The sequence below is a fragment of the Salvia hispanica genome, chromosome 5 (assembly GCF_029641045.1).
Source record: "Salvia hispanica isolate PSC_SH4W2 chromosome 5, Shi_PSC_v1, whole genome shotgun sequence".
NCBI classification, from domain to species: Eukaryota; Viridiplantae; Streptophyta; class Magnoliopsida; order Lamiales; family Lamiaceae; genus Salvia; species Salvia hispanica.
The window spans coordinates 3,325,728-3,341,351 of record NC_142696.1 but is presented as its reverse complement, the minus strand read 5'-3'; the positions used below and the strand labels follow the sequence as shown (position 1 = coordinate 3,341,351).

The window sequence follows — 15,624 nt, the reverse complement described above, 5'->3', positions numbered from 1 at the left end:
ATGAAAAAGTGATACTGCATATATCATACACCTTTTGTCATATGAGTTAAGTCGGATAGTCAATTGGCATAAGAATTAAAAGAAAACTTTTAGCGACTTAAATTGAGATATAATAAATTAGGGATGAGGTAAACCTTTTGTCAAATAAGTTAAGTCGGATAGTCAATTGGCATAATAATTAAGAGAAAACTTTTAGTGACTTAAATTGAGAGATAATAAAGTAGGGATGAGATAAAGTAAAAGACTAAAAAACAAAGAAAAAATAAAACTAACGGAGTAAGTAGATTATCTATATTAATTAACTTAGGAAACAAATGCTTCGAAAGTTGATTGAAAGAGAAGTAGAGAGTAAGATTAGCATGAAGAATAAAAGTGTCATTTCAAATTGTATATTAACTTATAAACTGATGTCAAATCGTCAATCATCTTACACATCCAATTTTTTTTTAATTGTCTAGCCTTCTTGTTTAATTTATTGTGCGCATGCCCTAATAAATGACTAAAATTGAAGAATTAAAGAGAAGAGTGTAAATGATAATGGGATCTTTGTATTGAAACATGAACGCATAAAATAATTTTTATAAGTAAGAAGGTTATTTATTTACATATTTTCATTAAAAATAAAAAGTAAGAATTATTTTAGTGAATAAGAATAGTCTAGATCTTCCTAAAATCAACAATTAATTTTGAAAGATATATGGATTATACTAAGCCTTTTAATTATTTAAAATGGATCAATAATGTAGATAAAAGAATACTCGCTCATGAAGTCATAAACCCGAGACTCACGGAACAATTAATATATATTTATCTATTGCAAAAAAATAGATAAATGGTTTGATCTCATTCAATTTGAAAGAACGTCATAAAATAGATTTCTTTTCAAATAAATACGCACACACACTTCTTCAATATGGATTTAATAACTTTCTTCATCAAAAGGTTGTCTTTGTCGCATACACCTAAATACCAAAACTAACGGACTCACCACAAATCTGATCAAAGTCTAGAAACAAATAATAACGCGACAAATAATTTTATTGTTTGTGTTTAATTTCTCAACACACAATCTCAAATCATCAATTCCGAAACTAGTTCTTGTTGGTATTCTCCGCATGTATTATTACAAAACAACAATAATTCATAATAAATTGTTTCCCAATATGAAAATGGGTATAAGATATTGAACTGCGTAAAGTCAAGAAACATAAAATGGGAAAACTGAAGTAAATGATATAGTTTATCGCAAAAACATGAGAATTACAAGAATTATTTTATTACTTTAGAAAGTTGCACGTTGAGGCACTACTTTCCTCCCGCACTTGCGAGTATCTTATCACTTTAGAAAGGTACTCGGTGCGGCACTCCCTTCCTCCTGCACTTACGATTGGGCTTCTGCATAACCTTTGGCTTCACATAGAACTCAACCCTACCTTCTCCTACATCAGTTTGAACCTACACACAACATCAAAATAAATAATCATACAAAATATTATATCTTTTTAATCATGAGAATTAAATTAGAAAAAGACCTTGCTCTCAATCGAGCAATAATGAAAGCAATCCGGGTTAGTGAGCTTCCTTTTGCAAAGGCAGCAAGCGCCATCGCCCTCAATTAGTGAACCCGGCCCATTGTGCGGCAGCGGAGTCAACGACACGACCCATTTCTTGTTGCATTTGTAGGGCTTCAAATATATACATATATAATTATCAATAATTTTATTGATCCAAAATATTATTGAAAAAATTAATAAAGTTATACCTGAATTTTGTCGCAGTCAATGTAATCTTTCATCTCACTTAGAGGGACAACATTTTGGTAAACAACCTTGTAAATAGTGAGATTATTGTGGTTGTAGTGCTCCCCACTTCTAATGCAATACCCGCAAATTGGTGTATCGCAATTTATGCAATATTTATTCAGTTCATTCTTCTGCATATCTTCATGACTCTCACATCTCTCAAAAAATATTTTTTCCAAAAAGGAATCCACCCAATTTTGGAACTTGCCTGCCTCATCCTGCACATTAAAAAATATCAATTAAATCAATTCAAATTCCTTACCCACTATTTATGTAAAATGATACATATGTAAAATGTAATGTTGTCATATATATGAAAATTATAGTGAACAACTAATCAAGAAGCTATGGAACCCTTTTAGAAACAAGATTTGCATCTTATTTTCGAACAAACAATACATTGAAGCAAAAAAAATCTATTTTACAAAATATTGTATAACTAGAATTTGGGAAAAGATGAGCTCAATAGAAGAGAGTGAGTATAGAAATACCTGTTGCATAATTTCATTGCCTGAAGAAGTGTTCATCCCAGTCATTTTTTTGGGATGAAACAACAGTCACAAGTTGAGAATTACTATAGAACCAAAGTATTGTTAAGATTGGGTTCTTTTATAGTAGTTGGGTGGTTTGTTGTTGACTATTTGTGAAATAAATTGTCACATAAATTGGCCAAAATCAATTCTGATCTGTAAGTTGGAGACTACAAAACACATTAATGACTAGAACATGCTCCCTCCGTCCCGCTTTAGCAGTCCCATTGACTTTTCTGCCCTCTTTTTGTAACAATGATAAAAAATAGTTAAAGAAGATAAATGGTAAATTAAGAGAGAGAATAATATAGAGAAGAATCTTATCCACATTATTGTCTCTCTTACTTTATCATTTCTCCACTTTAACTATTTTTTATCATTTTTACAAAAAGAGAGCAAAAAAGTCAATGGTACTGCTAAAGCGGGACGGAGGGAGTATTATTTTCAAAATTCATTTCACCACTCTCCACTTAAAAAGTTGAACCTGAGTTCCATTTTGAAATGGCTGGTATCTCCCACTTCCTTTGTCCACACAAAATGATCTAATCTGTGAACGATATGTGTTTTAATAAGAAATTTAGTAAAGTAAGTGATAAGGAGAAAAATTAAATAAGAGTGGACTACGCATATGGTCTCTGAACTATGCGTTTCACACGTAAAACGGTCCCTAAATTTTTAAAATATCAAGGGTAGTCCTTGAACTAAGGTATAATCACATGCACGATACTTTTTCATAATTCATCACAATTTTGCATATCAAGGGTAGTCCTTGAACTAAAGTATAATCACGTGCACGGTACTTTTTCATTATTCATCACAATTTTGCATCAAAAATGCCCCCGACACATGGATGACATTTTTTTTTACTTTCATATCAATGTACTAGATATGATTACCTAGATATGATATAATTTCTATCTCTTTCTTAAGCACCTGAAATAATATATTTCTTATAGTTTGAGTATTTGAAATGATATTTTTCACTTGAGCACCTAAAAATACTCTTCATGCCTTGGTGCATTTTTGTGCAAAATTGTGTGAATAGTGAAAAAGTACCATGGATGTGATTACATTTTAGTTCAGGGACTACCCATGATATTTTTAAAGTTCAGGTACCGTTTGTGTGCGAAACGCATAGTTCAGAGACCATTTGCGTAGTTCACTCAATAAATAGGAAAAGTATATGAGAGAGGAGAAAAAATGAGTAAAATATAAAAGATAAACTTTCCAATTTTAGAAACTAGTATTAACACTCATGCTATGCATGAGACATAGAAGATTCAAATAATGAATAGTACAAAATATAATGAAAATATAGAAAATAAGAATTCAAAGCAATATGAAGATTTACAAAAATATAAATGTACTTAGCTCATACTAAATGAGGAATTTACTACTCCATAATGAATGAAACATTTTAAATTCGGCAATGGTTTTATACAATTTTAATTTATGATCTAAGAGGATTAAAAACAATAAAATTAATGTGAAAGAAAAGATGTGTTACTAATAATCAAAGAGTATAAGTTAATTTAAATAAAATATACAAATAAAGAAAATATATGTGAGTAAATTTTAAAGCGTGTACAATATACCAAAACTTAGAAACACAACAACAAATACATTGATATTAGAGATATGCAAAAATAGTTTTATCGGTCAAAATACATGCAATCATATATATACAATGTGCGGTGTGCCTTGTTGTGTAATGAAAAAAGGGTGTTGGTGTCAACTAGAGATGTCAAGTGGGCCGGGCCTGCTCAGTCTGGCCTGAGCCCGCCTATATTGAGGCCCAGTCCGGCCCAGGCTCATGTCTGAGGCAGGCTGGGCTTTTCTAATTTTGCTAACCCCGACCTAGCCGGGCTGGGCTTTGTCTAATTTTTTTGTTTAAGTATTTTAAAGATATCCTAAATGTATTATATGTAAAAATAAAATATATAGCTTGTATTTTCATATCAAATTCATCTCATAATCTGTATAAATCTAAATTAAGTGACTATGCTAATATTTTGATATCCATTCCCTGATTCACTTTTATTTGCATTGGTAAATAGACGATTCACTTTTATTTGCATTGGTAAATAGATGCCATATCTGGAGGACTGGTCTAGTATGGAAGTGGATTACTCAAATTGTCTCTCAAGCGCAGCAAATGCATTACTGAGTTCCTCAGTTAGATTTCTAGTTAGTGGCGATGTGCTATAAGCCTCAGTCAAATTCAGAGATTTGCCCACATGGTAAGATATTTTTTCCCACATACCTCAGATTCAGATATGTAAATGTCACATGAATTAAGACATCTTCGGTTTGATGTGCAGGCCCAAGGAATTGATACTCTGGTTTCTGAAGTATCTCGGATGGCAAATGGAGAGAAAGCTCTAACTGAGGAGTGTGGATATCTGCTCTCCAAAAGTTACTCATCTCAGGTAGATAAAACTCTCTTGCGTCGTTTCTTCGAGTTATTCTATATGAGAAGGTTTTGTGAATGTGACCGATTGGATTTACCTATTTAAACAGGTGATTGAGTGTAGTCTAAGGGGAGCTCTAATGCAGTTTAATGACAGCAACAATCATCCACCACCCCGTAAGATTGAAGAATGAGCTTCTTCATATGAGTTCAGATCATCGCCCATATATGTAGTATTATTTTCTCTGAAAAAAGTGTATTCTTTTTTATTTTCTTTGTAAATGTATGTGTAAGGATTGAATTTTGCACACTTTGCAAAATCATCATCAACTCTTTGTAAATGTATTCTTTTGGTTGAGAAAACTAAGAATCTAGTGTTTTCACCATACCATACACGATGTTCAGTCAATTTTTCGATGTGTAAATTTGCTCTCCCATGGTATTTTATTGTGGAAAAAATATGGTTTTTGAATTTTGAGTGTTGGTATTTTGAACTATTAGTAGCATAAACACAACAAAATCACTATGGCTCCGTTTGGTACAAGGTTATTTATTTATTTTCAATAAAATGATAAAAAGGGATCTATTTTTTATTGAAAGCATGAAGGGATAATGTTGGAAATAAGGCTGGTTTTGATGACCAAGAATCAGTCACACTCCAAGAAGCTTCAAGTCCTTGAGAGTAGAAACGGTTAAGGGGAATTAGTTATGAGAAGTTTATCCGTTATTCAGTTATAAGAGCTGAATTTGAGTTGAGAAGCAGAGATATAAAAGGGGCCTCTCATCAAGTAAACAAAGCAGAGAGTTCAAGAGAAAAACATTCATCAAGAGAAGTTGACTTTCTTCTTTGAGTGAGTTGAAAGATTGAGAGAAACACTTGTATCATCTAGCTGAAATTGCGTCGTTCTTGTTGAGTTTTCATAGAATAGATTGCGTGAGGAATAGCTAGTGTTGGTGAGAGTGTTCAGCTTGTTCTTGAGATTGATTGTTGTCTTGTATCCGTTCCAAAGCTGTGACTAATACAACCTCCATCTTCCCTCTCGTGGACGTAGGTTCGAAAGGGCCGAACCACTGATCGCGAATCCAAATCTCACAAATTGACGCCGTCTGCGGGAATCCCAGCCCATCACGATGACTATGGCTAAGTTTGAATTGGAAAAGTTCACGGGTAAAAACGACTTTGGGCTATGGAGGCTCAAAATGAAGGCCGTGATGATGCAGCAAGGTTTATGGGACATCTTGAAAGAAGAGAAAGAAGAGGCAGATGAGAAGGAAGGAGTCAAGAAGCAAGACCTTCAAGATAAGGCATATTCCACTATGATCCTCAGCATAAGTGATCGAGTGTTGAGAGAGGTTTCAAAGAAAGAAACCGCAGCTCCTGTGTGGAAAAAGCTTGAGTCATTGTACATGACTAAGTCCCTCACAAACAGGCTTCTCTTGAAGCAGAAGCTATTTACATTCAAATTCTCTGAGTCAAGAAACATCGGAGAGCAACTTGAGGAGTTTGCAAATGTATAGATAACTTGGAGAACATTGATGAGGTTGATGAAGATAAGGCCCTCATGCTCCTCAATGCCCTTCCAAAGAGTTTTGAGCAGTTTAAAGACGTCATCCTGCTCGGGAGAGACTCGAAGGTTACATATGAAGAAATGCACTCTGCACTGAAAATGAAGGAGTTCCAAAAGAGTACTTTAAAGCCTACTGATCAGATGGTTGATAGTCTAAATGTGGAGTTTGAAAACAAGAAGAAAAAGAAGTTTGGCAAGAGGAAATCCAAGGTGAAAAGGTTGTGGAAGGAAAGGAGACAAGATCTTGCCATTACTGCATGAAGCCTGGGCACTTAAAGAAAACTGTTTTTCTTGGAAAAGGAAGCAGCAAGAAGAAGAAAAGGAGGCCAATGTAGCTGAAGTGAACGAACTGGTACAAACTGCAGAGGCTTTTTTAGATCATGGATAGTGGCTGCAGTTTTCATATGTGTCCACACAGAGATTGGTTTCAAGATGTTCAAGCAGCAACTGGAAATGTGTTGTTGGGTAACAATCAAATATGCAAAGTGAAGGGGATTGGGAGCATCTAGCTGAAGATGGACGATGGTTCAGTCAGAATGCTAACTGATGTAAGATACATTCCAGATATAAAGAGAAATCTCATATCTCTTGGAGTTCTGGAGGACAAGGGCTACATTGTCATTTTAGTTGGTGGAATCTTAAAGGTGATGAAGGAATCCAAAGTGATGATGAAAGCAAAGAGGATACAAAATCTCTATTACCTCATAGCAGATGTCATAAAAGGGGAGGTGAATCTGACAGAAAATGACAACCTCAAGATATGGCACTTGAGATTGGGGCATGTATCAGAAACTGAGCTCAAGGAACTAGAAAGAAAGGAGTGATCGATCTCAGCAATTCAAAGGGTCTGGGGACTGTGAGGACTGCATTCTTAGCAAGAGCAAGAAGAAGTCTTATGAATCAGGAAGGCACACCTCAACAAAGCCTCTAGACTATGCACATAGTGACATTTGGGGGGCCTGCACAGACAGCTTCCATTGGAGGAGGCAGGTATTTTCTGACCTTTATTGATGATTTTTCTAAGAAGATTTGGCTATATATCTTGAAAGATAAATCAGAAACATTCAATAAGTTCAAAGAGTGGTGTACTGAGGTGGAAGTTGAGAAAGGGACTTCTTTGAAGTGTTTGAGAACTGACAACGGGATGGAGTTTCTTTCTCAAGAGTTTGATGGTTTCTGTAAGCTTAAGGGTATATAAAGGCACAGGAAAGAAAAGTTCCTAATCATCCACAACAAAATGGAGTGGCAGAGAGAGCAAATAGAAAAATATTAGAAAGAGTCAGATGCATGCTCTCAAGCTCAGGATTAGAAATGAAATTCTGGGGTGAGGCCGCTACCACAGCTGTTCATTTGTTGAACAAGTGTCCTTCATCAGCAATTAACATGGATACACCTGATTTCAGATGGTATGGGTCACATGGAGATTATCTGAGGCAGAAGCCTTTTGACTACAGAGCTTACTCATACATCAAAAGAGGAAAGCTCGAAGCAAGCGCAGTGAAATGCATTATGCTCGGTTACCAAAAGGGTGTTAAGGGCTATAGGCTATGGTCTTTGGAACCTGGGAATCATAAAGTTGTGATAAGCAGAGACATAACATTTAGAGAGGTTGAGATGCATTGCATGAAAGATAAAGCTCAGAGTGAGGAAAGTGACCAGAACACTTCAGATAAGGTGGAGCTATTGGAAGATCAACAACAATATAATTCTGAGGAAGAGGGAGATGATCCTGAAATCACTGAAGTTGAAGATGATAATGAAACTGAAAATAATCAGAATGACCTACGGGACTATCAACTGGCTAGAGATAGAGTCGGGAGAACAAGGATCACTCCACCAGCCAGATACAATAACGATACGCTCGAATTTTGCACTGTTTTAAGGCCATTATTTGGTCTGTTTTTAATGTCAAAGTCACTCTACATGTCTATTATTTGCATATTTTATCTATTTTGGTATTTTGACATATTTTGTGAGAAATGTGCATATTTGAGCCTAAAAAGGGAGTCAAAATGCGAAAGTTGGAAATCTGGAGTTTAGAATTGTAGTTTGGAATTTGTATCGCATGAGCATAAGCTAGGTGACTCGTTCTATCAAAGTAATGACAGTGATAGGGTATTTTAGTTTGGAATTTGTATAACCATAACAGTGAACGCACGACCTTGGAATTCCCCTTATCTCAATCGTTTATCTCTGTGTTTTATTTGCATCTAGTTGTTATTTGCTTTCAAATATTTTCAGTTTTCAAAAGTTTTCAAAATCTCTCGGTTCTCCAGATAGTAATTGAGTTTTAGTAGAGGATAGACACTTTGTGTTTGTTTTCCCCGTGTTCGATATCTGGTACTGACCTTTAGCTATACTATATATACTCTGTATACTTGCATGTTTATTTAGTGCTAAAAATTAGTACATCAAGTAACTCAAGTTTGGTCTACTATGCACTATGTGTAGCAGAGGGAATTGATAGCTCGGAACCAGCAAATTTCAGGGCAGCCATAGAATTTAGAGAAAGGCAAAGATGCATGAAAGCTATGCAAGAGGAAATAGATTCCTTGATCAAAAACAAGACCTGGATATTGGTGACAAGAGAGAGTTTCCAGAAATTGGTTGGATGTAAATGGATTTTCAAAAAGAAAGTTGAAGCATCTGAAAATGATAGAATAAGGTTCAAAGCAAGGCTTGTAGCTAAAGGCTATACTCCGAAAGAGGAAATAGACTACAATGAAGTCTTTTCTTCAGTAGTAAAGCACAGTTCAATCAAAATTTTGATGGCATTAGTAGCACACAATGACCGGGAGTTAGAGCAGATGTATGTGAAGACAGCTTTTCTGAATGGAGAGCTAATTGAAAAGATATACATGGAGCAGCCTCCTGGTTTCATCAAGAAGGGAGATGAGAATAAGGTATGCCTACTGAAGAGAAGCTTGTATGGCCTGCAACAGAGTTGCAGGCAGTGGAATCTGGAGTTTGATAAGCATATGATGAATATTGGTTTTGAAAGGTCAAGTTTAGATTCCTGTGTATACCTGAAGAAAAAGGCAGGTAATACAATTGCTTACATGCTTCTATATGTTGAAGATATGCTTATAGTTGGACCAAGTATGATTGAAATAAATGAAGTAAAAGGAGACCTCAGTTCCAGATATGAAATGAAGGATCTAGGGGCTGCAAAAAGGATACTTGGTATGGACATTGTGAGGGACAGAAGGAAGAAGACTTTGTGGCTCACGCAACAAGAGTATATCAGAAAAGTGATAGAAAAGTTTCAGATGGCCGACTCAAGATTTGTTACAACTCCTATGGGGCAGCATTTCAAGCTAAGTGTGAATCAGAAGCCTCAAGATAATAAGGAAAGGAAAGAGAGATGGCTGACATCCCTTATGCAAATATAGTTAGGAGTGTGATGTACACAATGGTGTGTACAAGGCCTGACATTACTCATGCCATCAGCACAGTGAGCAGGTTTATGGCAAATCCTGGTAAGACTCATTGGCAGGCTCTCAAGTGGATACTGAGGTCTGAAGGGAGGCGCGGCTCAGGGGGTGGACGAGAGAGAGGCCAGCTCTCGGCCTGGCCGAGGCCCTTGGACGCGAGGCGTGGCTCGCCACTGCATAGGGCCGAGAGCCGCGGCCCGGGCCATGGTTTCAATTTTTTTTCTTCAGTTTTTGTGTTAATTTTAGCATTTTTGAGAAGATGAAGTGGAGAGAGAGAGAGAGAGTATGTGACGGAAAATAGGACGACGGTTTTCAAAAAATTTAACATTAATTTAGGAAACAAATCAATCTCTAAAACTAAATCCCTATTAAATTGGTCAACTTTTTAATTAAGGATTGTGATTTCAATTCCCACCCTAATTACGGAAATAATTAAAATTCGAATTTTCAATATATATATTTACTTGTAATTGTCAAATTTTTTAAAATTAATTTAGATTTTTTTAATTATTATAGTCCAGTAATTTTTATTCTAGCTAAATTAAAATATAACAAAAAAATGTAAGAAAATAATTTTAATTGGTGGCCTGGAGGGCCACCATTGTGGTGGCCAAGTTTTCATGGGCAGGGCCAAATTTGTTGGGCATGACCAAGAGGACCATTGTGGACACCCTTATAACTCTCATATTTTACTTATTTTGCATTAAAACTTGTGTCATACTCAAAGTCCCTATTTTTATGGCACAGAAGGAGCATTAATATCTAGATAGTTCTACTAGTATAAATTATTTTCACATAAATTATCTTTTGCTAATTCGAGGCCTAACAGTATCCTTGCCAAAAAAAAAGTATTAATGGATTTGTCTTAGCTCCAAATATTTCTATTTCTAAGAGTAACGATAAAGTTTTCTTGTATGTGACTTTCATGATTTGATTTTTTAATTTTTTACTTTTTAAAACTTTATTTTTTTAAAAAAAATTTAATTTTTGAAATGTTACAATTGCATTAGCACCTCCATCAAAATATTAATCCATTTTCCTAAATTGTTTATTTAATACCCCGATTATACATATTAAAAAAAAACTTTTACTTTATAAAATATTAGTGTTAAATCAATTTTTATATATCACAAGACAAATAAAAATTTAATATATTGATATTAATTGAGTTTACAATTTTTACTTAAAATCATAAAAATAGTAAAAGGGCCAAAATATATTACTAATAGATTGTAATGTACGCAATATTTATTTTCGTACATAATATTTAAATATGCTGTGGAACATCTCAATTTGATTTAAACTGAAATCTTACGAAAGATATCCTTCAGTTTGATATATACTGAATAAATACGAGTTCTTTTAGAAGATTTGATATCACAAATTACTACTCCTATGTTATTTAGCAATAAAAAATAGGTACTCATCACCTCAACTTACCAAATTCATAGATATGGAATTTAGATATCATCAGTTAAATTAGTTACAAAATCAGATTTAGTTTCCATAACTTTAACACCTTTATTTACTCTTGAATTGGATAAAAAATATATAAAGCCCCTGAAAAATTGCGTACATACTATATTCTTATATAAATATATAACAAATAAAAGATTGTATACGATGAATAAGCAAAGTACCTATATATATAGACATAATACAAGACCATAGAACTATTTTTGATCCATAGCACACAAGAGAATTGAGAGAAATAGAGAGAGTTAGAAAACATGTTAGTTAAGGGATTTGAGTTCAATCCGAGCGGCGAAGATTTGATCAATTTCTACCTTTATCCATGCGTGAAGCAACAGGTGCCGTGGAATGGCATTCCCGTGAAGGAAATCTACGGTCCATCGTCGGATCCGTGGGTGGTTTTCTATGATGTGGAGTCGCGTTGGCACTCGAGGTTGGAGGAGAAGGGCGCCATCAAGTACACCATATACGCCTTCACATTTCTCTCGAGGGTTTCCAAATCGAAGAGGGTTTCTCGAAAGGCAGGGACTGGGACTTGGCACGGCCAAACGGGCCCCGAGATGATCCAAGATTCCAAGAACGGCCAAATCATCGGCCAATCCAAGATGCTGGCCTTCAAGCACCCGGGCTCGGATGCCGATTTTGGCCATTGGACTCTGCACGAATATTCCCTCGGCGACAACCTAATTAGGTCAAGCGGCGTACCAAACGCAGCCGATCTCGTCGTGTGCAGGATCACCAAGACCGTCAAGAAGAAGAACAACAACAACAAAAAATCCGGTGCGCAGCCGCCTTTGGCCAAGATTAGCAAGCTTCCGGAGTTGCGGACAACGGAGATGTTTCTTCCGGAATCGCAAGGCAACGGTGTTTGGGTCCAGCCGCCCCAAATTGTGAATCATGCGGCGGTTAGAGACCCTTTTGATGTTAGTGATCGGAGGTAGACCCTTTTGATGTTGTGAATCATGCGCCCCAAATCAACAAGACGGAAACACATCCGGCGCCGGCGAGGGATCGGAGGTAGAGCCTAACGACGAGGACTTATTTCTCTTCGAAGCGGAACTACTAGAGAATATGCTAGACCATACGTAGTGTAGTAGTAGTATATTATGTAATCTTCTCGGGTTTTCTTTGTCGGTTCTTTCCCGAGTCGTATCAAGAAAGTCGAATCGCATAGGGTTGGAATTCTAGAAATTCTAGAATTCCATAGATCGAGTCAATTTATTGAGAAATAAGATAATTTATTCTTCCCATTCATCGTTGATTTCTTTATTTTTTGCAAATACTACAACTCAAATTAATTTGGGTTTCGAATATTGCATCTTCTCTAAACTTCGTTCGAGTGCGCTCTTAAATTTCATCTAATTAGGTTAATTCGAGGCCTGATAGTATCCTTACTAAAAAAGATTAATATAAATATATTTGTGTTGCATATTTATTCGAATTTTCTAAGTTCCAAATTTTCACGTACTAATATCTTTTGTTGGTAAGAGTGATCAAGAAGTTTAGATGCTTTCGAGCTTGTGTTTCTTGTACTGTCTATTCTTTGATCACATTATGTATCGTCTTTGTATATTGTACGAACGAATAGCAAGATTGATAAAATTGAGGATGATATGATTCTCGTGTCCTCATCACTCACCAACTTGTATGAAATAAATGTGGAAATCAAATATTGTACTATATCGAATAGTATTCTAAAAATTTATAGTACTATTTAATTTTATCAATTTAGTAAACATATAGCTAATAAAATAAAAATAATAATTTAATTAATTTAATGCCGTAATTACATATTTTCATATCCTAGTGAAATAATTTAATACCCTGTTAAATGTAGCAACTTTGGGGGCTAGCCTTTATTAATAATGTCATTTCTCTATCCACCGGAATCCAAATAATTAGGCCAATATGATACTCCACTTCTCGATCATCGACTTGCAATAAAAAATACTGCGTATAAATATGAAAAATTTAAATACCCAAAAAGGTAAATATCAATATTGTACACAAAGTTATACTTGAACACTCTACAAATTCTAGAAAACCCCAAAATAAAAAGATCTATTCCTTACTCAAGTTCCCAGTGAAGACCAAGCAAGATTTCATCGATTCCGCTTAGTTATTAATAAAATTAATATTTTCTTAATTCTTTATTCAATTTCGACATAAATGAAATGTGGAATTCTTGAGTAGTCTACTTCCCTTCGAATGAGAAATTCCTTAATTCTTAATTAGAATCCAAAAAATGAAATTAAAGAATACCTTGGAATTCAAATTCATAAGGGATTTATTTGTCTATGTATTGTTCCATTCGATCTGTTAGGTCCCTACTTAACCTCAACGGTTCTGCCACGATGCCTTTAAAGCCTATACGCGATGGAGAGCCTCATGTAACCATGATATATTTGCTTGTTTGAACATAATTTCTTTCCAAAAGAAAGTAAATGATTAATTCCACAAAACAAATAAATCTTTTTTACGATGTACAAATATAAATTTTTGGATTTGTTCCAAAATTGATCATAGATAAATTCCCCTTTTGATTTGGGAGTATTGACTACACCCCTAAGTCTGAGCTTCGTGGTACTCTTACCGAGTAACATGTCAGATCCAGGGCATCCCACAATTGGATTGACAGGGATGACAGTTTCTCATTTCGAATCTGTAAAATCATAATTTTGATCAAATCAAACTTCGCAATATAACTGGGAAGACGTTTTAAATACCACACATGGGTTACTGGGCATGCGAGTTTGATGTAGCCCATTTGATATCTTCGTATCCGAGAATCAACAAACTCGACCCCGCATTGTTCACAAAAATTCGGGTTTTCTTTTTCATCTTCGATTACTCGATAATTTCCACAAGCACAAATTCCACTTTTGATAGGCCCAAAAATTCTTTCACAAAATAATCCATCTTTTTCCGGTTTATTGGTTTTGTAATGAAAAGTATAGGGTTTTGTCACCTCTCCAACTATCTCCCCAATAGGTAGGATTTTAGTGGCCCAAGCGCTTATTTGTTGAGGAGAAACTAATCCAATTCGTAGTTGTTGGTGTTTATACCAATCGATCATAGAATACAAATTCAGATTTATTCCGATTAAGCTTCCTTCCTATTAATCTGGAAGTTTTTCTCAGATACAAGGAAATGATTCAGTTCCAGAGCTAAAGATCATAGTTCTCGAACAAGCAGTCGAAATGATTCGGGAGCATCCTCAGGATTAGGTATTGTTCCTCCAGTGATCGTAGTACCAAATACTTCTTGACGCGCTCTAATATGATCAGATTTATAAGTAAACATCTCTTGTAAAATATGAGCAACACCAAATCCTTCTAGAGCCCAAACCTCCATTTCTCCTACCCATTGTCCCCCTTGTTTTGCCCTTCCCCTAAGGGGTTGTTGTGTAACAAGCGCATATTGTCCACTGGAACGTCCATGGATTTTATCATCAACTTGATGAATTAATTTCAAGATATAAGGCTTTCCTATTATAACGGGTTGTTCAAAAGGGCTCCCCGTCCTTCCATCAAATATTCTGTTTTTTCCTGGATATTCGGGTTCAAATATCCATGGATTCGTTGTTTGCTTACTGGCTTCATATAATTCAGAAAACACTAGTTTTCTGAAAGCTTCTTGTTCATATCTCTCATCAAATTAAAAGGCGCTATTCGATAATGTCTGTCTAGCAAACCCCCTGCTAATCCGAGCGAACATTCAAATATTTGTCCTACATTCATTCGTGAAGGTACTCCTAATGGGTTGAAGACCGGATTTACCAAATTTATACTTATAGAATTCAGATAATTAAGATAGGGTTATGTTATTTAGCATTAAAAATAATAGGTACTCCGTAACTCAATTTACCAAATTCATAGATATGGAATTTAGATATCATCAGTTAAATTAGTTAAAAAATCAGATTTAGTTTCCATAACTTTAACACCTTAACACTATTGAATTGAATAAAAAACTCCTGAAAAATTATGTACATACTATATTCTTAAAAGATTGTATACGGACCCATCCAATGGAAAACTTAATTGGAGCCATTTTTCAATAATATATAACGATTGCTTAGTTTCGCCATCGAAATATCCATATAGATAAGCATAAGATAATGTATAGTACTATAGAATTATTGTGGATTGTATATGGCTTTGTAGTAATTTCAAATGGAGTATAGGTTAAATAGCATTATTTGTTACTAGGGATGTAATCACACGCAAACTCTATTTATTATACAAACTTCAAATTATGATCAGGACCATTTGAAAATGTTAACAGATGACAAAATAAAATCAATAGAAAATATCAACACAGTGTTAACGGTTGACACCGCGTTGACATGTGTTGACATTAAAATCTTGAAATCCTACACTATGTTGATATTGTGTTGATGTTGTG

At 35.0% G+C, this 15,624-nt stretch overlaps 1 protein-coding gene and 1 long non-coding RNA gene across 2 annotated transcripts; both read left to right on the top strand.

Moving 5' to 3' along the window:
* The first annotated feature begins 4,426 nt into the window (after positions 1-4,426).
* Positions 4,427-5,089, top strand: LOC148924216 (uncharacterized). Its single transcript, XR_016130414.1, has 3 exons — positions 4,427-4,572; positions 4,654-4,761; positions 4,853-5,089. It is a non-coding gene; the product is annotated as an uncharacterized LOC148924216 (long non-coding RNA).
* A 6,385-nt stretch (positions 5,090-11,474) lies between these two features.
* On the top strand, positions 11,475-12,158 carry LOC125189994 (NAC domain-containing protein 78-like). The gene has a single exon (XM_048087198.1). The coding sequence runs from the start codon at positions 11,475-11,477 to the stop codon at positions 12,156-12,158; it is 684 nt and encodes a 227-aa protein (XP_047943155.1).
* Positions 12,159-15,624: the final 3,466 nt, after the last annotated feature.